The following is a 27,801-nucleotide window of genomic DNA, read 5'->3' as shown; positions in this document are numbered from 1 at the left end:
TTCCATTTTAATGCTTTGTAGGTATTTGGGAATAAGATGATAATTCCCTCCTTGGATGGAGACCTTTTCCAATGGGATCGTGATAGAGAAAGCATGGAAGCTGTTCCTTTCACTGTTGAATCTCTTCTTGAATCATCCTACAGATTTGGGGACGATGTTGTTCTGGTTGGAGGAAAGTCTTTGACAACATATGGACTGAGCATATATTCAGGAAAGGTACAGAGTTTGATATGTGACGGTAGACTTTTTGTTTTGTTTTTTCTGAAAGTTGACATTAATTTGAGAAAACGCCAAAGTACAGCAGATACATATCACCCAAAAGGCACAAATTCAGTTGTATGGAAGAAGCTTGTATGCATATGGAGACACTGTTATACAGCCCAGAGAGATCACGTAAGACTCACCACCAAGGTCATGGAGACTACTAAGGAATAAATTTGCTTAGTTGCATCTAGTTAATGAAAAGCCCAGCAAACGTAGGCAAGTTACCAAACATACCTTTCCAAAGAAACTTTGGAACATAGGCTAGGCTAATTCCATAACTAATAGCACAATCTTCACAGGTGGCAGGGGTCGGGAACTTTTTTCTTTCCAGAGGCCACAAAATTACTGTGTCTGAAGCCATGCAGATGCCCATCTCCTCTAGTGCAATTAGGCTTGAAAAAAGCCTCATATTGTTAATTGCCACGGGAGATTTGGAGGGTGGATTCAGCATGTGGGGAAAGGAAGGTTAAACTTTCCTTCCTCAGTCGTGTGCCTCCTGAATTCCTCCTTCCCCCTGCTGCATTTAGGCTTGAGAGGTGGGATGGGTCAGTTTCCCATTTCTGGTGAATGGTATTCCCCACTCCTCTTAAAATACAGCTGCAACATTGTGAGAGTAAAGACCCGAGATGGATACAAGAAATTGTGTCTTGCAGATTCATTTCATTGATGATGTTTTTCTGTGTCTTAAAAACTGCAATTTGGAATTATAAACAAATTTGACAAGGTGTGGTAATTTGAAAGCAAGATATGTCGCAGGAAATGTACACTGATAACTAGTCCCCACACAGTTTGCCAAGAACTGTTCTTCATACTTGGATTTTGTATTTCTGACTTTCATAAAGAATTCCACATAAAATATGTGTGATAATTTTCTTCCAAAGAAACTGCCACTGCACACGTGTATAGATACATTTGGAACAACAGTGAGTGCTAATGCATGCACGAGTTTTGTTTGGTGTCTTCCTCACAGAAGATAGACTTAGAGGCATCAACAGAAGCAGCCTAAAGCACCTTGTGGCGTTTCCCCCAGAACTTTCAGGAAAAAAGTTGCTTGAGAAGTTGTGTTTACTCTAGGGTTGTGCAGGGTGTTGTCACCCCCAAACCTGCTTCAGAGGCCAATTTGGAGCTTCCAAATCGGCCTCAGCCCAGTTCAGACCTGGTCCAACCCACCTTGGATCTGGACCAAAAGTGAGATCTGGACATCCAAAGCGGATCGAATGATGTGGTTTCCTGGGTGCTCCCACTGGAAATGGCCATTTTCAGCCACCATAGTTTGCAACACTACATGTAGGAAAAGGAAAAGTCCCCATCTTACTTAAAAATGATGGTTCTCACGGAGGATGGCTGGCTGCTGGGTGCGACCAGATGGCTTTAACTATCCCAGATTTGAGTGCTTTTTCGAAGCACCTGCAGTACAGATCTCTTCATACATCTGATGAAGTAGACTATGCAAAATAGCTCCATATACAAATATATTGGTTTTTGACGTACCACAAGACTTCTTGTTGTATGACTACTGTGCTAGACTTTGCTTTGATTCAAACACATTCATTATCTGCAACTTATTCCCCTATGAAATTACAATTATTGTGGCTGATGTCATTATTTTTAGATAAAAGATAGATCTGATGTGATTTGCCTCTTAATTGTACATGGTTTGTAGCCCCTGACAAAGGAAGAGTAATTTGAGTTTTAAAATATAATTCTGGAGAGGACACAGATTTTGTTTTCTAATATTTTTTAATGTTATGAATGAACGTTGAGTTAAGATTCTAAAATTGCCTTTATGTTCCCTCTTTTTCTGACTTCTGCTGATGTATTTATTCTTGTGATATCTTGTGTTCAGCTTTTTCCCTTTTTGCATCTTAGACATACTATGGAAGCAGTACATAAAAACTGAAGTAATTTTAATCAGAGCTTATTGCTCACTAGAATTGGGAAACATTTTCTTACAGCAGCAAAATTCTTAAAAGTAGTTGTCTTCCATATATGTCTAATTGGAAAGATTGGATGCAAGAGGAAGAACACTAGAAAGCATTGGAAAGAAGGCACACCTTTGGGTCTGTAGTTAAATTGTCTTGGAACAGCTTCATATGTGAACATAAAACCTACCATGGCTGGCTGACAGTTAGGTTAAAATACTCCATTGTGCATTGCAATTCTCCAAAGTCGCTAGACAACAGTAAGACAGAAAATAGTTATGCTATTTCTGTTTCACTTACACTTCATTTTAAAATAAAATAATATCTTTTTTAATTTTTAGCAGATGTTCTGTAGTGAGCTGTGAGCCAGAAAGTCCCTAGTTCATATGTTCTCAGCTACAAAGTTGGGTGGATTTATGCAAGCCATTTGCTCAATTTGCTTGTAACAGCCAACCCTGGGTTACTTAACCCGTGGTTTATCAGGGCCGCATGTTGATTGGGGTCAGCAACAAATCATGGGTTAAAACTCCTGAGTTGTTTCTCCCTGAACAACCCAGTGTTCCGAGTTCACACATCATGGAGCACAACCCAGGAACAGAGTGTTCCTGGATTGTTTGGTAAGCTGGAAAGAAAGTGGAAGTATTAATTCAGCAGGAGGCAGTGCACTCACTCCTGAGTGGTCCCAACAACCCATGTCAGTACATGCGAATTGGGTCTCTCTCACTCAATCTCTCTCTCTTTCAGCTGTCTGAAATGGGGTAATAACATCAGTGTACCTTGCAAGATTTTGTAGAACTTACTGAAGTTATAAATTTCTATCCTGCTTTCAAGCTGGATTTTTAGTTACTTAAATTTCTGTATAGCCCTTCAATGCTGTAACTCTGCGGCCAGGTTCGAATGATCATTGGAGAAGAAGAAGCAACTGTGGCTTCTTTTCCCTGCCTTGTGCATGCTGCTTGCACACACCATTTCCCTAATTACCTGTGACATGATGCAAGTTGCATGCTGTCTGAAACCAGCAAGGTGTGTGATTGGGGTGTGTGTGCTTCCAAACCACCCTGTAACCCCTACAATAAGCCATGGGTTGCAGGGTGGTTTAGAAGCCACCTCTACCACACACCTCACCGGACAACACGACAACCTGCACCAATGGGAAATTGCAAAATTGTCAGGTGTGCGAGCGGCATGCACAGAGCAGGAGAAATCATGGTGACTTGTTATCCCCAGTGATTGTCCGAACCTGGCCTGAGAATGGTTTGCAATAAAAACACAATTGTAGTTTTACAATAGTAATTTTAAAAGCAATAAAAATACAGCAGCCTAATAATATATGTGAAGTGCATTGAATACTTTAAAACTAAGTATTTTAGTGGGTTTTAAATTCATGACTTTTCTTTAGTACCATGTGGTATATGACTTGAGGGTACAAATATAGAAATTGGGGATAAGTAAAATAGAGGAGAGTCACCTTTTCTGCATAATTAGTGAATAGAAGGCTATACTAAAAAAAAAAACCCACAAAAATCTACAAAGAAGTCTTTCAGATGTAAGACTTCCCTTCTTGCCCCAGGTGAAATACGTATGTTCAGCAATGGGCTGTCGTCGCTGGGATGAAGATGAGATAGACCAGGAAGATATTCTTCTTCTGCATCGAACCCAGAAAACAGTCCGTGCTGTTGGGCCCCGCAGCGGCAATGAAAAGTATGTACACCAATACCTGGTATCTTAAAACATAAGTAAATAGTTTCTATAGCTGGAGGCACTTTGTCAGATTGTTAGTATTTGAAAGTTTCATGTTTTTTTATCTCCATTAATTTTTAAGTCAGAAATTTGATAGCTTTAGTTTTTTTCTAAGAATACCTGAATTTGGTGTCTCTTCTTAGGCCTATTCCACTTGCTTCATCCAGCTAACTAATTTTTCACACCTAGGACAGGTGCACCTATGGTTTGTATGAGCAGGATTGAAATTGTGTTTTTATGAATGGCCCCCAATCAGATATAGTTTTATGTAAGGTATTCAATTGTTCAGGGTATCAAAAATATAATAAAAATAAAATACAACACCAGATTGGTACCAAAGAATATAATCATTGCTTAAGCAGTCTTAGACAGCAATTCTATGGCCCCTAGACAGAGTTGGGGGGGGGAGGGGAGGCAGACAATAGGTCAGTTTACTGGCTCCAAGGAGACCATTTCCTGCCCCCTCCCTCTCGTAGCTGGCGTGGAGAAAACTGTGCCAGCCACCCTCCATGCTTGGAAACCTCAACACAGAGATGAAAAAGGAATGGGCCGAGGGGGAAGAAGCTGGAGAAGCTACCTTTGGCAGCTTCCTATGCGTATCCCAGCTTCCTTCCCTGCCGCTCCGAAGTGGTGTGGCTAGACTGGGGAAAACATCCACCTAGCAAACGTGCAGGGCAGCTGGAGCACGCCTCTGTACTCCGGCCGCCCTGCATAAGGAAACTCGGCAGCCTCCAAGTTTGGAGGCTGCCAACTATCAACATGAGAACATGCAAATTATAGACACTAAAAGTATAATAGAAATAGTAGCAAGAATATTCTTAATGAAGTAAAATCTATGTTTATCTCAATCCAACAATATCAAAATTTTGGATTAAGCTAAATAGAAGGCACGGGTTAGCATACTGTAAGTATTTTTGACAGGCTTCTAATTCTTCCATGATCTTTTTGCCCAACCAAGTCAAAATTTTTGCTGTTTATAGCATTCTATAACATTAGTTCTAGTTCCTTATCTTCACATATATCTCTATAGCTTGACTCAAACATAAGATTAGGTCATAGCTTCTTGTCCTATTCTTAAGAGGTCTTTTCCCTAATGCAGCCAGGCTTGTAGCTAACTTCAAAAGAACCCTTCTGAAAGTCCATCTCCTCCTGAGTTAAGGAGGTGTTTACTTCCAAGGGTTAACCAAGCCACTATTGCCCCAGTTCCAAGGACATGTTTTTGTTTGCAATGAATCATCTCTACAAATTATGAATTCTTTTCAACCTCACACCTTACAATGCATATTCAGTCACATTCTCTTATACTCAAAAGTCATTGGACTCTTATTATTATTATTTATTATTATTATTATTATTATTATTTATTTATATAGCACCATTAATGTACATGGTGCTGTACAGAGTAAAACAATAAATAGCAAGACCCTGCCACATAGGCTTACATTCTAATAAAATCATAATAAAGCAATAAGGAGGGTAAGAGAATGCACCAAACAGGCAGTATAAAAGTCAGAACAATTCAAGTTTTAAAAGCTTTAGGAAAAAGAAAAGTTTTTAGCTGAGCTTTAAAAGCTGCGATTGAACTTGTAGTTCTCAAATGTTCTGGAAGAGCGTTCCAGGCGTAAGGGGCAGCCGAAGAAAATGGACGAAGCCGGGCAAGGGAAGTGGAGACCCTTGGGCAGGTGAGAAACATGACATCAGAGGAGCGAAGAGCACCAGCGGGGCAATAGTGTGAGATGAGAGAGGAGAGATAGGAAGGAGCTAGACAGTGAAAAGCTTTGTAGGTCAACAGGAGAAGTTTATATTGGATTCTGAAGTGAATTGGAAGCCAATGAATGTTACTGTTTTGGCCATAGTGCAAAAATTAGAGAATTTTTTTCCTAGCATTCAGATGAATTCCGCAAGTAAGAAGGGACGGAAACTTGGAGGTTATATGGTTTGTTAAGTCTCAGCATTGATTGCCACAGGGTAATCTATAGGAATCAGCGGCAGATTGTAAATGGTGTTCAATTTAAGGAAAAATAATTGCTTTAAAAAAAGAAAGAAAAGCAAACCAATATTGGTTTTGTTATTCAATAGAATAATTAGTATAGTAATAATGAAGTGTTAGTTCATAATGCTGGATTATTAGTTTTTGGGGAGTCAGGATTAAGGACCAGGGCCACTAATCCACCTTCTAGGGATTTTTTTTTTAAGATGAGGCGTTAGACATTGGATTCACAGTTTGGGGTCTTCTGTCACATAATGGCACAACCTATAGTATTGCACTCTAAATCATCTAGGCTGTGGAAGAGGTACATGTTAACTTAAAAGCTTGCATAATACATTAGAAGATTACATACTAGGCCTAATACATAATAGTGCCTTACTCTCTTTTAGTACAATTCAGAATATTAGTCTTGCATTACTTCTGTTATGATATCTTCTGTTCTATGTTTTAAAAATGAGATTGATTTGGAGTCACTATCTTGAATTATTATTTGTTTTGTTGTTGTTGTTTTTTACTTTTAAAGGTGGAATTTTAGTGTTGGTCATTTTGAACTGCGCTACGTTCCAGACACTGAAACAAGTGTAGGATTTATTGAAGGCAATTTAAAATTCAATCTAAACCAAGAAGCTTCTAAAATCATTTCGGATGTGGAAGAGCAGGAGGCTATAATGAAGGATACAGTGATAAAGGTCTCCGTAGCTGACTGGAAGATTATGGCATTCAATAAGAAGGGGGGACACCTGGAATGGGAATATCAGGTAATGAAGATGGAAACATGTTAACCCCCAAATCATTTTGTATTAGAGGTCGTTGTGGAATTCGTGTGTGTGTTTTTTAATAATGATTATCATCTAAATTCTTTTTTGAATTCATGAAAAGCTGTGCACAAAAAATGTTTTTCAGTATTACAGAAAAATGTATTTAAGTGATTTTTAAATACTATGTTTACTTACCTACAGTTTTGCACTCCAGTTGCTTCTGCCTGGCTGGTTAAAGATGGCAAAGTTATTCCAATCAGTCTCTTTGATGATACAAGCTACACTTCAAATAATGATATCTTAGAAGACGAAGAGGACCTTGTGGAAGCTGCCCGTGGAGCTACAGAGTCCAGTGTTTATTTAGGTGCAGTGCCTAGTTCAATATATAACATAATCTTTGTCTTGTCCAAACTTCTGTACACAGATTCTAGATTCTGTATTTTCAGCTTGCAGTAATAAATTCAGGGTTTCTGCCCCTGCTCCCAAAGTACAAATATGAAATATGGGGTATGTATGTTTTACTTTGGCAGTTTAGTGTTTGCTGTTCCAGTGCATTGTCCCTGACAAAAGATTTGTGCGTTGTTATGAACAATTCATTTTCATCCTAATCTTATATGTGTTTATGCAGAAGTAAATTCCATTGTCTTCAGTGGGACCTCATTTCTAGCAGGCTTGCTTGGGGGCGTGGTGCAGCCTTTGCATTATTAGCAAATAAACTGTAGTTTTGACTATCCCTGGAGGAGGCCCTAAGACATAGTCATATTGCTTGATTAGGCTTGAAAGGTTATAAAATCTCTGTCCTTTCTGACTCTTATTTTCCAGAGTTTTTCCTGCTACTATAGTGGGAAGTTTTTAAAGGTTTCCCCCCTCCCTTTGGTGAATTCTGGTGTTTTGAGAGAGAAAGATATGAGAGATCCAGCCACAAGATGTGGAGTCACACCTTATCCCTACTCAGAAGCATTGTGTTGGATTTCAGTCTTCCACTACTGTGTATACATTGCTAGAAGTTAAGAAATAAGACTGCTGATTTTATTTTTTAAAACATTTTTGCCATCTGTCAGAATGTACTCACTCTTGGCTGAAACATGGAACATTGTACCAGGCATGACTTGTACTTTCAGATTCTTATTACTATACTCTTAACTAATGATTAACCAGCCCTCAGAACTCATGAGCTATTTGGAGGAGGATGGCATCCTAAATAAGATGGTTCCTCCTAATGGACTCTGGAATCAGGACTTAATTTCAACTTCTTGAAATTGAACCATTTCCCCCTCAGCATTAGGAAGACATTCAAATTTGGGTTAGGTTTCATTCCTGGGACTGGCCTCTTCCAGATAGGTAACTTCTCAACAATCCCCAGGATGATTATACTATGTACAAGGATGAATATCTGCAAGAAGGGAAAAAATACTAAATGGTTCAGATGTTCTCTCCCTACACCCCGACTGCATATGGGAGGCAAGCTTCAGGTCTTAAAACGCACCTCAAGAATAATTACTAAAGAAAAGTGGGTTTTGAAACCATTCAAAAAAGCTGCTCCTCCAGACCACTTCATTCCCTCCCACATTTCAGCAATCTCGAACAACTTTCCAGAATCACCAATGCCATCCAACTTCTTTTGGAAATCCCACCCCCAAGTGCATTCTACAACAGTGTTTTCAGTCCTATACAAGGGCAGTTTTAGACCTTGCAAGGGTGAACACTTCCACTGTGGTGAAGCTTTTTAGAACGGAAGCCTTGTATTCCATCCTGGCAAGCCTGAAATGGGGGACTTCTTGGCCTAAATAAAAATCATGGAAGTTTATTTGCATGTTCCAATTCAGCTTGGCCATTGCTGCTTCTTGAGATTCGATGTTGGGATTGGTGTCACCGCAGCTCCCAGGGCTTTTATCTGTATCTGGATGACCTGATCAGGTTTCCAACCTGCTCCAGCGCATCTGAGATGCAGCAACCACAGAGCAGAGTCATCCAAGCTGACTGGGTCAGCCAAACATCAATGGTTCCCATACCAGAATGTTTTTCAGCAGATATCCAGGTTTCCATCTCCTGTAGTGAACTTCAGAAGCAATCTACAAGTGGGAAAGGCAGCCTTAGTGAATGTGATGCATTACAGGCAAATTCATCTCTTTCCTTCTTCCTTTCCTTTCCATTGATCCCCAGAATAACTAAGAGGAATAATTTTGGTTGTTCCCAGTAGCCCGAGCACCCCTGATCCCCTAACCTCTTTACGCTTTCCATCTAAACTGCTCCTCCAAAGTCATCCTCAATCATTCCATTTGCTTGGAGGTTGAAAGATAGTTCCTCCTAAGCATCAATTCTTATCTCAGGGTGAGATTAATCAGTCATGGTGTAATCACTCAGAAGTCAGTCCTCAGAGTGATATTTAGCGGTGTGTTGCTTTCCCTCCAGGATGGATCGAATGCTGGCCTGCACCCTCACACCTTGAGAAGTGTCAGCATATTATTATTATTATTATTATTATTATTATTATTATTATTATTATTATTTAGAATATTTATATACCGCTCCCCATTGAAAAATTTCGGAGCGGTGTACAAGGTAAAATGAAAATAAAAACAGAATAAAACAGTTAAAACAAAATTTAAAAAGAAGAAAAATCAGAAATCCAAGGCTGCATGTTAAAGAAAGGCTTCTTGGAATAAAGATGTTTTCAGGAGGCGCCGAAAGGAGTACAAGGTCGGAGCCTGCCTGACCTCCAGAGGCAGAGAATTCCACAGGAGGGGCGCCCCCACGCTGAAGGCTCTTCCCCTGGTGGATTCCAATCGGAGGATGGATCTAGGTGGAACCACCAGGAGCAGGCCCTCGGATGACCTCAGTGACCGAGCAGGTTGGTAAGGGAGAAGGCGCTCTCTCAGGTATTCTGGTCCCAAGTTGTTTAGGGCTTTGTACACAAGTACAAGAACCTTAAACCTGGCCCGGTAGCGAATAGGCAGTCAGTGCAGTTCCCTCAGCAGAGGAGTTACAGGCTGGAAAGGGGCAGCTCCAGATAACAGCCGAGCTGCAGCATTCTGCACTAGCTCCAGCTTCCGGAGCAGCTTCAAGGGCAGCCCCACATAGAGCGCGTTGCAGTAATCCAATCTTGAGGTTACCAATGCCTGTACCACCGTGGTCAAGCTATCCCTGTCCAGGAGAGGCCGTAGTTGGCGAACCAACCAAAGATGGTAAAAGGCACTCCGAGCCGTGGCGGCTACTTGAGCCTCTAACGATAGAAATGGGTCTAAGAGTACCCCCAAACTACGAACCTGTTATTAGCAGCATAGGGGACTCACCTAATTTCTTCTCATCTCATCAAGAAGTTGCTTCAAGCTGTCTCCTTGATTTCTGTGCTTCCAGTTTGGCAGTTATCATTGTGTAGCCTCAATCTGATCCTGACAGCACTTCTTTGCAGACCTTCTGAACCCCTTGGGGCTGAATCACTGGAAATTCTCCTCAAAACACCATTCCTGATTGCAATCATTTTGCACACAGAGTTCTCAAAATTAGAATATTGAACAGGAACTAAACATGGTTAATTTGCCTTTAGTAATATGGTGGTTGCAGCATGTATCTTAAAGAATGTGGCATGTATAACTCCAGTCATTGCCATACAGAAGCATATTGTTTAAACTGAAGTAACTACAGCATGGCCCATGTTGGTGGGTGATGTTACCGACTCCTACTGCTGATGTTGTTGTTGTTGTTTTTGCTGGTTACTTTCAAAGATGTGTACCCTTACTAATACAGTTACATAATTACCTAAGTCAACAGGCTGCTGTATAAAATATGAAAATTAGACCCTGGCCAAAGGATTTACATTGAAGTCAGTTGAAGGAAAGCAGTTTTGGGGATTGACAATTAGGAGATACAGAATTTCCAGAAGTTGCTTCAATTTTATACTTCTAAAATGTATGTTGTGTAAAGAATAGATATAGAAAGAATGTTAAATAGTTGCTAGGATACATATATGATTTTTCCTTACGTATGTGTTCTCAGATTTCTAGCTAGGTAGATGTATTAATGCCACCTCTTTGGTCAATGCATCTTTTCCATTGCTGTAGCATTCTCTGGTCATATATCTGTAGTATCTTCCCTTCTGTTCCTGCAAGTATAAAAGAGTAAACATTTTAATTAGTTCGTTTTTTAAGTGATTTAAAAACCTCATCTGAAGTGCCACTTTTCTCTTTTGGGAGAACTAGAAGTCTCTGACACTTAAAAGAGTAAGCTAATCAATCCTAAAATAAATATGAATAAATATTATCTTTGTTATATTATGTAGGAATGTTCAGAGGCCAGCTGTACCTTCAGTCATCAGTCAGAATTTCTGATAAATTCCCAACCAACCCTAAAGCTTTGGAGTCCAGAAATGATAATGCAGTTATACCGTTGCCCGTGATCAAGTGGAAACCTTTGATTCGTAAGTAATTTCTCTTGAGAGTATCTTTTTTTTTTAACAAGTTGGAAGATGGAGCATAACTTTTGATAGGAAACTGTATTATTGTTATTTGACTAGAACAGCCTTTCCCAACCTAGTGTCTATCAGATGCTAGTATCAACCCAAGAAATCATGGACAATGATCATGGATGATGGAAATTGTAGTCCAAAACATCTGGACAGTGCCAGATTGGGAAAGGCTGTATTAATATATTGATACTTCTGTGCATTTTATATTTCTTTTAAGTTTGGGCTGATGACTTAGATATTCCATCAGATTTCCAAAGAGTGGTAGTTCTGACTGTTATCAGGAAAAGAAGGAATGATTTGCATGCAATTTATAGAGCAATGTGTTTCAGTATTCTTATATTGCAATAGTAACTAATTTCTTAAATAAAAGGGTTTTCTGGAAAATTTAACTGGGATTATATCCATTTTTATGATAATTCTTCTAGTAAACAATGCATTTTTAAAATGGAACATTTTCCACAGAAGAGCATCACTGCTCATTGACATTTCTTTCTGATATTAATGGAGCCATTGGCAAAAAAGTCAAGTGAATGTTGACTTTTGCAGGGATAAGAGAATGTTTTGCAAGGATAAGAGACCTTAGCAGTAGCTGTGAACTTTATGATGCAAGAAGAAACAGAAGGGTAAACTTCCCCAACTCTCCAGATGTTTTGAACTTCAACTACCATCAGCCCCAAAATAGCCAAGTGCTGGGAATGCTGAGAGTTGCCATCTAAAACATCTGGAGGGCCCAAGTTGGGTAAGAGTTTTCTCTGCAACAACTGTGAACCATATTATAATTTTGGTAATAGGAACAATGATTCGAAGCTATTATGTGGCATCATCCAAGCTGGGGTGGGCCATGCTATGATGCTACAATCGTCTTGGTCTGGGAGGGCAGTGCTAGGGTCTTAAACTGCTTGGACTCTTTCACAGTGAGGGGTCCGATTAATATAAATTGCAAGTGAGGAGAAAAGACTGCCACTGGGCAGGCTGAATCTAAGGCACAACTCATTAGGTATCCCTGAGCGCTGGGGCTGAAAGTATATTCACAAGTCATATTCAAGCACACTCCCATTATTATCTCGCCACATGTGGGTAGTGGGCCCAGATCCACTGTACAATCTTTGTGTGCACCGCCATCACCTCTGAGAAAGAGGCCCATTCTGAAACTGGATTTAGGCAGCATGGGAATGGGGGGCAGCCACTCCCGTCCACAGGTCCGAATGGGTGGTCCTCCAGAAATACATCCCCCATGACTCACAGATTCTGTGCAGAATGCAAGAGGCCTCTGGGCTGCTCCATAGATCAATGAATGTGCCCTTCTTTGTTTATGACCAGTGCTGAGTTCTAAGTCTGATGTTGGCCTCCAGGGGATGCTCCACTGGAGAGCCAAACAGTACTTGAATTGGAGCAAAGAGTAGATATTCTGAGAAGAGGGACCGTGATCCGAGACCCTTGACCCGACTTTGTGAGGGATCTTGGCTGCTGGGGTATATGCTGGCAAAGGTGAAAGGCTCCAAGAGTACTGAGAAGCTTCCAGGGTCATCTGCCAGGAAGGATCCTCAGCGGCGTGGGATTCTAGATTAGGGACCTGGAGATATCTGTGGGAACTAGGCAGGGACCCTGAGGATGGGAGGAGGTGCAGGCAGAACTTGGTCCCTTGCCAAGTGACATAATAGCGAACCACTAAACTTTTAACGGGAAAGAATAAAAGCAGTATTAGCGCATGCCGCCTATGCAGCATCCCTCCACAGTGTAATGAAAGTCTATGGAAGAATGTTGTGGTAAACTCTGGTGATATCTCACACAAACACCACCAGCTGGAGCTGTGTTGGGACAGGTGGCGGTGGGAAGCAATGGGTTTTGCAGCTGTGTTGCGGAAGAGGGATGGCGACTGCCCCGGTCAGGGGCTTGTAACGCCATTTAGGTTGGCAGGACCGTGCCCAGACTTGGCAGGCAGGCTGCCAGGGTGGGGGAGAAGGTGGCGGCAGTGTAAAAGCCCTGCGATCAGACAGGCAGGGATGGGGGGATTGCAGATGCCTGGAAAAGGGGGGCAAGACTCATAGCAGTGTGTGCACTTTCGGAACCTTCCCCCAACTTGACAGGCAGCCTTCCGGGGTCAGGAGGATGCGACGGCAGCGCAAAACCCCCATGACGACATAGGCGGGGATGGGGAGATTGAGGATGCCCGGATAAGGGGGTGCTGCATATATCTCCGCAAGGGATTGTTGGACCAAGCCCAAACTTCGTACATAGCCCCTCTTGGTCGGCTCACCTATGACATGTTACACAGCTAAGGGAAATGAACAGAAATATGAGAACATGAATGGGATGTCTGGGAGATGCGACGCTTCTAGTTTTGGGTAGCATGATCCGAAAAGTCATAGCCAAGAGGATGAGTTCTATGGTGTGTGCTTTGTTTGTTTTGTTTTACTTTTGAGACAGTTTAGTGAGCACAGGTGTGTATTGCGTATGGGGAGCTAACTGAGCTGCACCTAACGTGATACATGACAACAGCAGTGGGCAAGCTGGGGCTGACTGAACTGCAAAATGGTGTTTGACAGCTGTGAAGTGTTCTGTGGGCGGGGTTAGGGATCTGTGCGCAATCTGTCACTAGGCAGATCTTGGAATTGAGTTCTGCCAGCTGGACTAGAGTGGCCACTCTTACCACAAAACTCTGCTGCGTCTGACAAAATAACCAACAGTGTCCGAGGAAATAGTCAACAGAGGTTTAAAAATACTCCCGCCAGATGACACAGTACCCAATGGTGGGTTAAATAACCCACTGTAACTATTTAAACCACCGTTGGTTATCGTGTCATCCAAACCCAGTTTCTCTCCCCTCCCCAGCAATTCCTTCTTTGCAGCCCTTTATCTTACAAATGGAAGATGAGAGTGACACCACTTCTATTCCTTTGGTGCTTTTGGAAAGAGGCAGCAATGATGGGAGCCACAAAATGTTAGGTATTTTAACAACCTGACCATCACAATTAGGAAAGTGTATTAATGAATATTTCTAGCATCCCCAACTCAGAGAATTTTTGCTTTCTTCCTAGATTCCCCTTCTAGAACTCCTGTGCTGGTGGGATCTGATGAGTTCGATAAATGCCTCAGTAATGACAAGTTTTCTCATGAAGAATACAGTAATGGTGCCCTTTCAGTCCTGCAGTATCCCTACGGTGTGTGTAAGCTGTGCTTTGTTTTCAAACCATTGCTTGATTAGGTTATTGCATGTATTTAAAGAGCAAGGGTTTTCACCTATTAAAAATGTAATTGTATGCTTACATCTGTGGAACCCTTATTACAAAACTCTACACAAACTGAGGAGGCTGTCTTCTCAGTATGGAAGATTTTGTCTTCCCTGTGGAAAACTTGAGTTATGGACACTTTCTGTATACTTCTGATAGAGCAGCCCTTATGCCACATGGCAAAGGCAATATTGAAAAGAAGGAGGTTTCCAAAATCTGTTTCTAGGATGGCATGGAAGTCTATTGTTCAAAGGGAAAAAGTCATAAGTCTCGCTGGATATGCTTTGTAATCTAGCCAGTGTCTTTGATCAGTTTGTTTGCTTTTTAATATTTAGCCATTTGAAAAGGACAAACTTATTGATCCAAAAATCAAAAGTGCTCAATAAGTGGTAGGTATAAGAAAACACTTTTGTAACATTTCTTTTCTTTTCTTTTCAACATAGATAATGGCTATTTTTTGCCCTATTACACACGAGAGAGGAACAGACGAAGCACTCAGATCACTGTCAGGTTTTCTGAAAACATGAACTACAAGAATATCCGTAAAAAAGATCCAGTTTTACTTCTGCACTGGTGGAAAGAAATAATTAGCACCATCTTATTCTGCATTGTGGCTACAACTTTTATTGTGCGCAGACTTTTCCATCCTAATGCTCGTAATCGAGTAAGTAGACTTTAAACTTGAAATGTAATTCCCTTCAGAAACTTCTTTTGTTATGGCTAATATTTTTACAAGTTGTACATTGATCTTAATGAAATGTAGGTCTAGTTTTAAAGAACCAGTATATCATAGGAACTTTTTAGTGACTGCTAAAGAAAAATAAATGATCTCTGAGTCTGGCCAGATGATCACTTTTAGCACAAGAAACACATAACCCAGTTATATGTAGATCAAGAATTTCCCCTTTTTAATGATAAACATGTTAAATTGATAACAAACTATTGTACAATGCCTAGAATATAAGCAATTTATAAATAAACTAGCTGTACCCCGCGTAACATACGCCATTGTAACGTATCTTAAAGATTATTAATTAAATATCGCGGGGGCGCGGGCTGCTTGGAGGCCGCTGATACAGTGCCGTCTGGCAGACCTGGGGGGCAGGGAGGTCGCGGGGAGGGGGAGCAGGTGCCCCCCTCTCCCCGGGGTTCCTGTCAGCCTTCGGCCGGCCGCCCAGCTCACATGAGATTAGGCCAGGGCCTCGGCTCGCAGCAGGCGAGCGGCCTCCCACCCAGCCACCAAGGGCCCCGGCTGTGCCTCGCTCATGCTCCAGACCGTGGTGCTGCCCCCTTCGTAGGGGGCGGGGGGAGCGAAGAGGCAGAAAGGGGGGTAGGATTACTTTGGAAAGCCCAGAGGAGTCGGGCGAGGGGCTTAGCAACCTATATCAGCTGACGTTACACGTTACTGTTGCTTAGCAACCTGTATCAGCTGAAGCCTTTACGGAAACATACCTAAGCGTTTTATATATATAGATATTTTTGTTACCTGACACTGTCCATGGTGTGAATGGTAATGCCACTCCCTCCCTCTATGCCCGCACCATCTTGCAATTTCTTAAAGTTATTTTTAATTTTTTCAAGGTTGAGCAGTCTTATGCTATATGACTCCAGGGTCAGAGAACTCATCTAGCGCTAGAAAGGGGTGAAAAAATGGCATTGGCAAACCTATTTTCTCCTTCCCAAGCAATGTTCTGCTATGTTGTGAACTTTTTGCGCTTAAAAATATATACCCTTTATCTTTTATTTGAAGGTCATGTCCTTTTTCTCTCTCCTCCACCCTTTGGCCCCTAGCTGTGTGTGTGGTGGCCTAGATGTAGCCCTATTGCTCTTGAATGAGGACTTGTGGGGTTATTGCATAGAGTGTAAGATATAGTTGGGGCCCACATACACTGATCTGGACAAGTCCTTAGATAGCAGTAGCTTTATGAAAATGATTTTCTTCCATACTTGTCAATATAAGCTTAGTTGTGAATGAAATGTTCTTATCTATCAGCAGCGGAAGGAGTCTGAAACCCAGTGTCAGACAGACAGTAAATATGAACCTGTTGCTGGACAAACTAAAGATAACAGCTTGGTTGACTTAAAGGACTCTGGATATGTGTCAAGGTAAAAGCAACCACTGGGTATTGACAAAATGCATACAGTGCCTTACCCATTATGGACCAGAGAGCAGATACTCAATCAGGCTTAGTTTTCATGAAACATAGTAATGTGGAGATTTTACTATTTCTGAGTCGCTCTTTCCAAAAGTAACTCCCCCTACCACCCAGCGAGCCATGCTCAGAACTCATAGGGGTTTCAACAGCAGCTTCTTACAGGGCAGAAGGAGCTGCAATTGGGAGAGAATGAGAGGAAAACATTTTCTGTATGCCTCATGTTCTTTTGGGATTGTTCTCCTCAAATCAAGAGATGTTCTAGACATTTTAAGGTGATGAATGCAAAAGGAGGAATTTACTTATTTAAATGGTGACATGTCTAATAAAGAAATCATTATTAACATGATTTGTATATGGCTTTCATGAGAAGTGTTTTCTTAGGGAGAAAACGCCTTAATTGCAAGAAGGCAATTGGGGTGAAAATGGTGAAGGGCCGTAGCCCACTTAGCCCAGTGCATGCAAAAGGTCTGATTTTCAGTCCTTGTCATCTCCCTGTAGGGCCTGGAAAGGCTCCTGTCGGCAACTGCTTCGTTAGAATTGCTGCCCGCCACATTGGGCTAAATGTGTTAAACCAGCCTTATAAATGCTGGCAGTGGAGAAGGAAAAGTTCCTTTCTCTGAAACCAGCATGGAAATGTTGGCTAGTTTAAGTAAATGCCTTCTATTAAGGAGACTACCAGAGGAGGGACAGAATGGTCTGTGCTACCTCCACCAGCCCTTCCGAATGTTTATGGTCGCAGAAGAAGGGCTGTCTTCTGCAGCTAGCATGGAACCCAAGCAGACTGGCAGAGGAGGGACAGAGTGATTTGTCCCTCTGCTGCTTGCCCACCCATTTACCTTCATTGAATTCCTGGTCAGCTGTGGCTACTAGGTGAGTTCTTTAATACAAGGCTTTGTTAAATCAGTTTGTGCAAAAATAAAGTGGTTCATTGAACAGGTGATCAGATTGTGATTGTGTGTTTTTTTTTCTTGCAGATATCTAACAGATTTTGAACCAATTCAGTGTCTAGGTCGTGGAGGGTTTGGAGTAGTGTTTGAAGCCAGAAACAAAGTAGATGATTGTAACTATGCTATTAAAAGAATTCGTCTACCAAATAGGTAGGTAAATAGCTTTCTAGTTACCTTCATGCTGTGCACCTCTAGGTGGCACTGTGGTTCACTTTTTGGTTATCATTATTTGTGGTAACCCCACTTGGTTCAGTAACCTTAAAAATCTTAAAAATCACAATATAAGGCATAATAAACGGTTAAAATTAATAATATGAACAATAAATTTCAACATAAACAACCAATATCATACTTAAGTAAATCTGTAATCCTTCTCCAAAGCCTTTGTACACGGAAAAGTCTTGGGCGGCTTTTTTTAAAGATTGCAAAGTCACTGCTTCCTTTGGACAGGCCCTAAGAAGGGCCATGGTGAAAGTATTTCTGGGTATAAACGGGGGAGGTGGGGCTGGTTTTTCCTTCTAATGGCAACCCTTGTGGGATGCTACTCTGGGGTCAATTGAGATGTGTGTATGAGGGTGTGGGGAGAGGGGGAGCGTTGGCACAGGAGGTATGTTTTGTTTCCAGGCCTTTGAAATTATAGTAAGCCCGTGGTGCCTCCTTTTTAGCCAAATTGTATGAACTATTTCCAGGGCCTTTTGTTGCAGTGGGATTTTTCACTGGATGTTTGTACTGAATATGTGTTAATATATTAACACATATTCAGAATAATAATAATAATAATAATAATAGGAAGTGTGTACGCAGTCCCCGCATGTCAGAGAATGAAAGTTGAAGGTGAATTTTCTCTTCTACAAAGTGAAATGTCCATCCCACTTTGTCGCTCACAGAACTGCTGTTTTATGAGTTTTACTTTGTTACTCTCTCAAATTCTAGGGAGCAGGCTCGTGAAAAGGTGATGCGTGAAGTTAAAGCTTTAGCGAAACTTGAACACCCTTGTATTGTTCGTTATTTCAATGCTTGGCTAGAAGCACCACCTGAGAGCTGGCAAGAAAGAATGGACAAACTGTGGCTAAAAGATGAAAGGTATCTCTTTCAGTTCCTGGAAAGTCTGTGTTTACTAAAAGACTCTGGAGATACCATATTGTATTCCAGAAGACCTAGCAAATGGAAAAACTCTACATTTCTACGCTGTAACTTCTGGTTTTTATATAAATTGTGCATTGTTTTATGAGTTTTATGGGACCTTGAAGACTGACAAATTTATTCTGGCATGTGCTTTTGTGGACACTGTCCATTTCATTGGATGCAAGTGTTATTCTCAATTGGCAGATATATATAGACATGGTTGGGAAGGGTGGGTTGTAAACAATGAGGGTCAGAGGAAATTGAAATGCAGGCAGTAATAATTGAACCATGGCCATTCACAAAATAGTTACTTAATGGTAATACAGATACCTTTGCTTTATCACATGTAGTGTAATAAAAAGCCTTTACCTGACAGCCATCTGTCAGGTATGCTTTCAGGTAGATTCCTACAAATAAGGGGAGGAGCCCTCACTGAAGGAACAAACAAGAAATAGATCCTGTAGGAAAACACAGTCTGTGCTAACAGGACTAAATCGGATATTTTCTAGGGTGGAATATGATAGGCAATATGGGGCAGATCAAAAGGAAAATAGTCCTTTAATAAATCAGTGTGAGTTATAATAACATTAAATTCCACCTCAGATAATAATCATCTGCCTGAATATCTGATGCCTGTATCATACAGTTGGGTGCTCTTTAGCATTGGTTTGGTTTGTTTCTATTCAGCTGCTGCCCACTTTGGTTTGTTGGACAGATACTTGTGCCTGAACTGATTTTTTCAGGAACAAAGGGCGAAGTTAATCTTATTGACAAATTGAAAGATAATGAATCATTCAAATGGTATCCATTCTAGAGTTCTTAAAGAACTCAAATATGAAATTGTTGATCGTCTAATAAAAATATTGTAGTCTCTTTAAAATGGCATATAAAAAACTAAGTGGTTTATAATAAATCACATAGGATGGTTTAATGGCTAAGGTTAAGCAGTTATAAGGTATCTCAGACTTGTTTTAGCATAGTTAAATTTGGCTTTTATTTGATTATGGTCGATTTTAAGTCATGTTACCGATCCTAGGCCCATTAAAAGTAAGGGATTAGAAATAAGCTTGGGAGAAGGGACAAGATCTGATTTCTGTCCTGTCCAATCAGGGATCTGGGTTTTCTGGAAAATTGGTGGTAGGAGAGCTATCTCATAGAGAGCCTTGAGATGTTCCTGTTAAAATGTTCAGAAGGATATGCCTTTTAAGGGGAATTTGGAGGCTGAAAAGATCCTTGGTTGTGGATAAGTAATGTAGATTTCTCTTATATTATTTGAATTTATTTATACTTCTCTGTGGATTTTCAGTAAGAAAATACAGAGCTGTGCAGATACTGTTCTCTAGACAATGCATTTTAAGATGACCTAAAGTTTTGTAATGTCCTATTCTGCTTTTTTTTTTAAAGTATTGATTGGCCACTCAGTTCTCCCAGTCCAGTGGAAGTGCCATCATTTAAAATTAGAACTGAGCCATTCTCTGCAAAGGAACACATTGAAGTTATTGCTACATCTGTAGAAAGGAAGACCTTGCTTTCTGTTGGGATACCTTGTGGCCGATCAGATTCATCAGAGAGCCAGTTTTCCCCACTGGAATTTTCTGCCATTGATAATGGAGACCTGAGCCAGGTGGCAGATCCTGTGTTACACATGCAAGACAGTTTCCTCGCTGACTATGATATAGATGGTAGTACTGTTGATGAAAATGATCCTGGACACTCCTTTGAACTTTGTCTTCCAGCCATGCCAACAGTAAGGGTGAGGGAGAGGACTTCTTCATCTATTGTTTTTGAAGACTCTGGTTGTGATAATACTTTAAGTAAAGAGGGTAACACCTATGATTCACTTCATGATAGCCACTGTGAGGATAAAGCAACAAGCACAAAAGGATCCAATAATAGGATGTCATCTTCAGCAAGTCCTTTGTCCACTTCTCCACCAAGACCAACAACCTTAAGCTTGGACTTTTCTAAGAACTCTGCACAGAAAGCGTTACCTACCACTCCAAAAGTGTACCTTTACATCCAGATGCAACTCTGTAGGAAGGAAAACCTTAAAGACTGGATGAACAGGAGATGTTCCATAGAGGAGAGAGAAAGAACAGAGTGCCTGCTGATATTCCTACAGATAGCTGAAGCGGTTCAGTTCCTGCACAGTAAAGGGTTAATGCATCGGGACCTTAAGGTTTGTATTGTAAATAACACTATGACAATGATGCTTCAGCTCCCTGGTGCAAGCTGATAGGCTACATGCACGCACTCGGGAACACCATGAATGCTCAGTGGTGATCATTGCTCTGGGTCCTTAAGCAGGGCTTGATACGATGATGGATTAGGATGTTAGCAGATGGAATGCATCCCACATGGGTGATAAGTGTGGGCAATTCAAAATCCAAATTGGCAGAGGTAGTACAGTATTCCCAAACTAATTGGTATTGAGGTGTGATTTCACCACTTTTGATTAGGATTCAGCTTTTAAAGGAAACGGCTGTTTTGAGGCAGCCCTAACAAACCATTGTTCTTCTTTAGATAGGATGTTAAGCTCTTGGTTATAGCTATAAAGGATTCTCTATCATAGAAATATTCTTTGGGGCAGAGTTCACTGTATTAGAGCAACTTGTTTTGTTTGTTCTAGATGTATTACACAAACATTAATTCTTTGGTTGTTAAGCTTATATCTTCTCAGCTCCCTTCACTGTCCAGGCTAGCGTGCCAACACATCTAGAGGGCAGCAGGTTGGGTAAAGCTGTTTTAGCACATCTGCAAATTCAAAAGAACTTGATGATTCAAAATCCTCTTTGGGGCAGTCTGATTTAAGAGCGAGTTTGATGGTTTCCAAGATGGTTTTCAGATCTGTATATATGTATTTTTCATTTTGGAAAAGTGTGGAAGCAGGAACTTCCTTCCACAAGTGTTGTGAAGCTTGACAGAGTTGGAAAAGGTAATGATACAGTCATATACCCACTGTGACTTAGGAGATTCAGACATCCTATCTACTTTAAACGCTTAATCATAATGCTCTTTGTGTTCATCTGATTGGTTTTTCTAGCCTTCCAACATATTTTTCACAATGGATGACATAGTAAAAGTTGGGGATTTCGGGCTAGTGACTGCGATGGACCAAGATGAAGAGGAGGAATCCGTTCTAACGCCAATGCCAGCTTATGACAGGCACACAGGGCAAGTTGGGACCAAGCTCTACATGAGCCCAGAACAGGTGCGGTCTGTGCCTCATGCAGTCATCAGAGCTGTAACTGTCACTCTAGCATTTAAAGTGTAGATGATAGTGAAATAAATTGGCTATGAGTATGAACTGTGAGCCTGTTTCGAATTTTGCCTCATCTGCAAACTGACTAGGTGACATTGGGCAAATATTTCAGTCTCAGCCACTATCTGAAATTTAGGGATAGTACTTCTAACCTACCTTACAGGGTGGTAGTAAGGAATACCGAGAAAATGCATGTAATATGTTTTTAACATACAGAGAGAGCAATTCTAGATCCCCTAGAGAGTGTCTGAATGGCCATTATTGAGTTTGGATTCCTGTCCGACTGAAATGCAGAGCAAGAGGAGCATGGAGGCGGAGATTGTCCTTGCCACATCTCCCACTCTGCATTGGATGGCAGTAAGCCTCCAAGTTCAGAGACTTAGGGTCGTCCTCATAGGATTGTGCCCTGAAGTGCTTTAGACGTGCTTTATATATGGTGTGTGTTTGTTATTAAGCTAAGTGGCATTTATTAAACTGCTCAGAGAGCTTCGGCTATGGAACGGTATAAAAATGTAAGAAATGAAAGTTCAGAGTGGTTTTTTAACCCAGAAGGTTGGAGAAAGTAATGGCATCTTTCTTTTGTAGATAGTGAATATATTTAGATTGAAGAACATTAAAACTATTTCTGAATGTGTTCAGGTATTAAAACAGCCTTCCTCAACTTTGTGCCCTCCAGATGCTTTTGACATCAAGTCCAATCAGTCCCAGCTAATATGGCCAAAGGCCAGATATGCTGGGACTTGTAGTCCAAAACCTGGCAGGCACCAGTTTGAGAAAGGTTTCTATAGAGTGTACGAAGAATAAATATTTACGGTGGGAATGCAAATGTTCCAGTGTTGAGTGTTCCTGTTCAATGTGCTTGCATGCCAGCCAGCCAAGCCTGCTTCTAGGATACTCCATTTCATCCCCCTACCTCCTGGCTTTCTGTTGTCCTCCCCCAATGGATTCTAGGCATTCTTTGGCCACTCAGTATAAATGGCCCTTATTGAACTGTTTGGGGGAGGGTTTGCCTCCTTAGGATTCCCCCCACCCAAACTATTTTAGTACTTATGCAAACCTTGGGATTTCCCCAAGCACACTGATAGCTCACTGTTGTTTGTCAGTAACCCCATTTTGTACTTAATAGTAGAGTTAAGTTAATTGAAAATGCATGATAACATTACAGTGTAATCTATTAGGCTAGTTCAGTGTGTGGCGGGGTGAGTTTCCACATCCTTTTATTTTGTCACATTGTTATGAGGTAAATAGTTGAGTTAGAGACATAAGCATGTACCATTTCCAGGCTCTTCTAGTAATTGGGGTGTTCTGGACGTGCATTTTTTTTCTAAATTTCATTTCTTTTGATACCTGTTCCAAACATTTTGCTATAAAATTATTATAAAGTTGCAAAAAGTTTAAAATCAATTTTAAAAATTGATTTGATTTTCATTGATGCAGAACGTTTTCTTGTGGGCTTAGGCAGAAATAAGAGTAGGAAGAAATAAATGTAGTTTGTATGAATTCCAAAGAGTTTTTCAGGATTTTTTTTCTTGATTTTCTAGGTCTATGGAAATGCTTATTCACACAAAGTGGATATCTTCTCTCTGGGTCTGATCTTGTTTGAGCTCCTTTACCCTTTCAGCACCCAAATGGAAAGAGTGAGGGTAGGTATTCTTCTGCTAGAAACTATACTTCTGTCTCTGCCATTGAGAAAATGTATTACATCTTAGTAATAAGATGAAGGTTGGACATACACCATTAAGGTGTAAGCACCAGCCACAGAACAGTTGGCATGAATGCCATGGTATGGAGTTGTGTTTCTATAACCTCCCTGAAGAAGCTGTGATGTCAATGAAACACTCAAAAGTTCTGGGAACCCCATGGGTACACTGTAAAGAATTGTTCCGGTGTAAAATATAACCCATCCCAAATTATTCTAACATGCTGAGCGCAGATTGGGACAGAGTTTGACATTGGTTTGTGGGTTTTTATATGTTAAGACATGTAGGTTTGATAGCTATTTTATTTAATTTTATTTATTATGTAGTGAGTGATAGTGACAATACCTGTTCGGTCCCAATACGTATGTTGTGAAACTTTCTTGTCTTGTATCAGAATCTAAATAGATGCTTGCTTAATTATTCTCACATTATGTTATAAATACCTTTTGCCCATAAATAAGGACGTCTACACTCTCCAAAAGGGAATTTAACATTTCTCCTTGTAATCATGGGCTTTGATTTTGTAAGTGCTTCCTTTAAGGTTTGTTCTTCCTATCAATCTGCTGCTTTAGAAATTATCACAACCAGTGGAGACCGTGTGTTATATACTGAATGCTACCTTCTATTGATCCTGAAGTGTGTAATAAACCCAGAAGTATTAAAGTTGTCAGTGGACACTCAGTTGTTGGGATTTTCTTTGCCAGTGTTGTCTTGAATCAAAAGTTTTACCTTGCAGCTAACGACTAATAGATCTTACATAATTTTTTAACTGGAACACTTTGCTATAACTAGGTAGATAAAAGTTTTGATAATTCTTCATCACTTCGCCATAATCTGAAAGATCCCAAAAGCATTGCAGTGGCAGGTTGGACCCTGTTACATGAGGAACTACAACTTTCTGACAGTCCCTGCTCCTGACAGTTTGCAGTCTAAAAAATCAAGCTGTGGTGGGATAAATAATATAAGTATGACTAGGAATGTAGAGCAACTAGCACAGTATCAGATGTTGATAGAAGAAACTGGAGCTTACTTATTATGAAGCTGCAGTATATTCCGTACATCGTAAAAAGGCTTGAATTCTTCCGTTGTATCTGAAGGAGTACGATTTAGTGCTTAAGGCTGAGGCATTTGTGTGATTCCTGGAGAACACTGTTTCAGACTACAGTACAAATATCTTTTTATTACAGACACTGAGTGAAGTCAGGAGCTTGGTTTTCCCTCCACTGTTCATTCAGAAATATACACAGGAGGTAAGTATACATTTATGTTAGAATCGTAGAATAGTAGGGTTGGAAGGGGCCTATAAGGCCATCGAGTCCAACCCCCTGCTCAATGCAGGAATCCACCCTAAAGCATACCTGACAGATGGTTGTCCAGCTGTTCTCAGTCTAGATTTGTGCTTTAGTTTTCAGCTTTTCTTAGACTAGAATTTCATTTACTTTACAGTTGAAAAACATATTTTCCTTGTCATATTTTAAATTCCCAGTGGTTGCTTGCTAGGTAGAATAGAAGGAATACATCATCAGCGCCTTCTCCAACACTAACCCGATCTCTTCAGTGGAGAATGTCCAGAGAGAGAGTTGGTGATAGGAATTGGTCTTGCCAGGTGTGGGGAAGGGGGTTAGGCACCGTCCAATTTTCTGGTCTTTCTCCCAGCCACAGCTGTCCAGGCTGTGCTGCCAACCTGTCGGGGGGTTCTGCTGTTTGATGCCAGGTCAGTCGCTAATAAACATCCTTCTTTCACAATTTTCATAGTGGATGAGAAGCACAACCTGGCTTTTGTTACCAAGGTCTGACTGGATGAGCTGAAGGAAGAGTGGATCCCTCTCAGTAGTCCATCTGGGTACTTAGTACAGCACCCGTACAAACTCAAAGGGTTGCAGTGGAATGGAGGTTGCTGTAGTCTATTCCATCTTTCTCTCCAGGCTTCTAGTCTGGATGGGTTCCAGTTGGGCTCATTGGACAGATTGGGGATGTTTTTTACTATACCAACCATCCTGCTGCTTAAGAGTCTCCATAACCGAACTGACAGAGGTGGTCTCAGACTTGGCATTGACCCCCCCCCACACACACACACACTTTGATCTGAACGATTTCAACATCATGCCAATTCTTCCTTTTCTGAGAACAGTATGTCATTTCCACCATGTCGTTGGCCCATTACATGTAGGAGGTGACACTTTTGACTTGATTTTCTCCGCTGAGAGTAGTCCAGTGGTGGGGCTGCTTTGATTTGTTGCCTTTTGATTTCATTATGCATTTTAGTAACTTACTTTATTTTTAAATTGCCTTACAATATTTTATTGAAAAAAATACATTCTTAAAATTAAATAAATAAATTAGTCACCCTGGGATCTTTATGCGGAAGAGTGGGATATAAATCAATAAAAAGAAATAAAGAATCTCACCATGGTATCTGCATCGTGCCTTAATCCTGCTTAGACTGGCTTATGTGATTTCACAGGCAGTCTCTTGTCAGTAATAGCTTGGCTTCAGTGAGAGAAGAAGATCAGACAGCTTCAGAAGGGTAAATCAGTGTTAATTGCAATTTATTCCAAGGGAAATTTTCTTAATAGTCTTTTTAAAATAAGTTTTAAAAAATCTCTAAACGGGTTATAATGAGCCAAAATGTCTACATTCAGCTGGTGTGCAGAGAAATACTTCGCTACTATTTGCATTTCCTTTGTAGTGAGGAGATAGTGTGTGGGCACTTAAAATCACTGTAAACATTTTCATTGTCTGAAATAACACAGTGCTTTATTTTCCATTTAGTATGCAATGGTAAAGCACATGCTCTCTCCAAGTCCCACGGAAAGACCAGAAGCTGCAGACATTATAGAAAACCCTTTATTTGAAGACTTGGAATTCCCATCAAAACCAGTGCTCAGGCAGAGGTCACGGACAATGAGTTCATCTGGAATTAAGTATCAAAGATAGCTCAGTAAATATTTTGGCACAACTATTATGAGCACACTGAAAGGACTCAACAGTAGCTATTCAGCAAGAGAATCTAACATCAAGCAACATCTTTGGAATATTAATATTCTGAGCTTTATTTTCTCATGTCAGATTCATTCACAAAATTTACCATTGTATGAAGCTAAGCATTTAATGTTTTCTGTCCTCTTGAAGCAAATGACTTTCACATCATAACTTGGCCTATTTTGGTTCTCATAAACATTTTTGAGTTTGAATCTTGTAAATATTTTCTAGGAAATCGGAAAGGATGCATATTATGTATATAGAATTAAATTCTGTATTTTTATAGAACCAATCAGTCTCTAACCCTGACATATAGGTCCTGATTACATTAATTTAACATATGAAGATGATCTTAAAAGAAACTAAAATATAAAACCTCTTTATTTTGTCCCTGGAGAATAACTTGAACAATGCAAATTGTCGTCAGCCACTTTTAGAGCAAATTGTGATATGTTTCTACACAGTACAGGGTTATTGAAAAGCTGTTAGAAGAAGATGGAAGAAGATTTGGCAAAAAAAATGGTTGGATACAGGCTTGAATTGCCACAGTAACAAATGAATCATTTATTCATTTTTTTTGTAATTCCTGGAATGTAATATCTAATGTAATCTTCCAAGCTTGTAGTAATCAAGTCTTATGCATTTCTTTGATAGGATGTTATTGTTTAATAACACCTTTTCTCACTGTTCTCACTGTAAATATGTTAATTTTTATTTATAAAATTGCAAGATCAATCCTTTTGGGTTGGTGGTGTACAGTATGCACTTGGAACAATTGTTAGGTGCATTTAATTACTGTGACTTCTTTCAAGTCTGATTTAATAAAATCTTTTTATTTAGATGTGCTTGTTCTTTCTTAAAGTTATAAACTGCATAACTGCTTTAGCTCTCTATCAATGCCTGGGATCCAAAGAGCCAGACTTGTGTATTAACAATAGGGGGTGGGGGTGGGGAGAGAATTACCAATTTCCCCCTACATACAAATCCACACACAGGTTGCATCCCCAATACCACATTGCATACAGCTTGTGAAGAGTCCCCCAACCCTTAGGAGTAGCTTCTGGGTAGTCACAAAACTCAATCAGAAAGGAAGAGCCAGGTGGGGCCTGACTTCACTAGTCTCAGTGTTGAGGCTATCTCTCAATCTAAAAGTAAGTTTATTTTAATTAGCATTGGTAAAAGGTAAGTGAACCTGGGCACCTTAATTTCTCTTAAGGTATTATTTTATCTACCTGGTAAATAAGCATGTTGCAAGAAACC

The 27,801-nt window shown here is 40.4% G+C and overlaps 1 protein-coding gene across 2 annotated transcripts in view; it reads left to right on the top strand.

Annotated features, from left to right (window-relative positions):
• Nucleotides 1-27,380, top strand: part of EIF2AK3 (eukaryotic translation initiation factor 2 alpha kinase 3) — a 43,002-nt gene extending 15,622 nt beyond the window's left edge. The window contains exons 3-17 of one of the 2 annotated variants that reach the window (XM_063131756.1): nucleotides 22-216; nucleotides 3,757-3,887; nucleotides 6,440-6,674; nucleotides 6,876-7,038; nucleotides 10,954-11,091; nucleotides 14,178-14,300; nucleotides 14,813-15,033; nucleotides 16,366-16,475; nucleotides 17,500-17,622; nucleotides 18,406-18,555; nucleotides 20,002-20,776; nucleotides 21,641-21,808; nucleotides 23,401-23,502; nucleotides 24,747-24,809; nucleotides 26,332-27,380. In XM_063131756.1, the coding sequence (XP_062987826.1) occupies nucleotides 37-216; nucleotides 3,757-3,887; nucleotides 6,440-6,674; nucleotides 6,876-7,038; nucleotides 10,954-11,091; nucleotides 14,178-14,300; nucleotides 14,813-15,033; nucleotides 16,366-16,475; nucleotides 17,500-17,622; nucleotides 18,406-18,555; nucleotides 20,002-20,776; nucleotides 21,641-21,808; nucleotides 23,401-23,502; nucleotides 24,747-24,809; nucleotides 26,332-26,496 (2,847 nt within the window). In that variant the 5' untranslated portion in view covers nucleotides 22-36 and the 3' untranslated portion in view covers nucleotides 26,497-27,380. Of the gene's footprint in view, nucleotides 1-21; nucleotides 217-3,756; nucleotides 3,888-6,439; nucleotides 6,675-6,875; nucleotides 7,039-10,953; nucleotides 11,092-14,177; nucleotides 14,301-14,812; nucleotides 15,034-16,362; nucleotides 16,476-17,499; nucleotides 17,623-18,405; nucleotides 18,556-20,001; nucleotides 20,777-21,640; nucleotides 21,809-23,400; nucleotides 23,503-24,746; nucleotides 24,810-26,331 lie in introns of both variants that reach the window. The other variant, XM_063131749.1, reaches the window with a different exon arrangement.
• Nucleotides 27,381-27,801: the final 421 nt, after the last annotated feature.

This window comes from Elgaria multicarinata, chromosome 1, assembly GCF_023053635.1.
Source record: "Elgaria multicarinata webbii isolate HBS135686 ecotype San Diego chromosome 1, rElgMul1.1.pri, whole genome shotgun sequence".
In the NCBI taxonomy this organism is placed as follows: domain Eukaryota; kingdom Metazoa; phylum Chordata; class Lepidosauria; order Squamata; family Anguidae; genus Elgaria; species Elgaria multicarinata.
The sequence above is the reverse complement of the archived record's forward strand: the minus strand, read 5'-3'. Positions and strand labels throughout refer to the sequence as shown.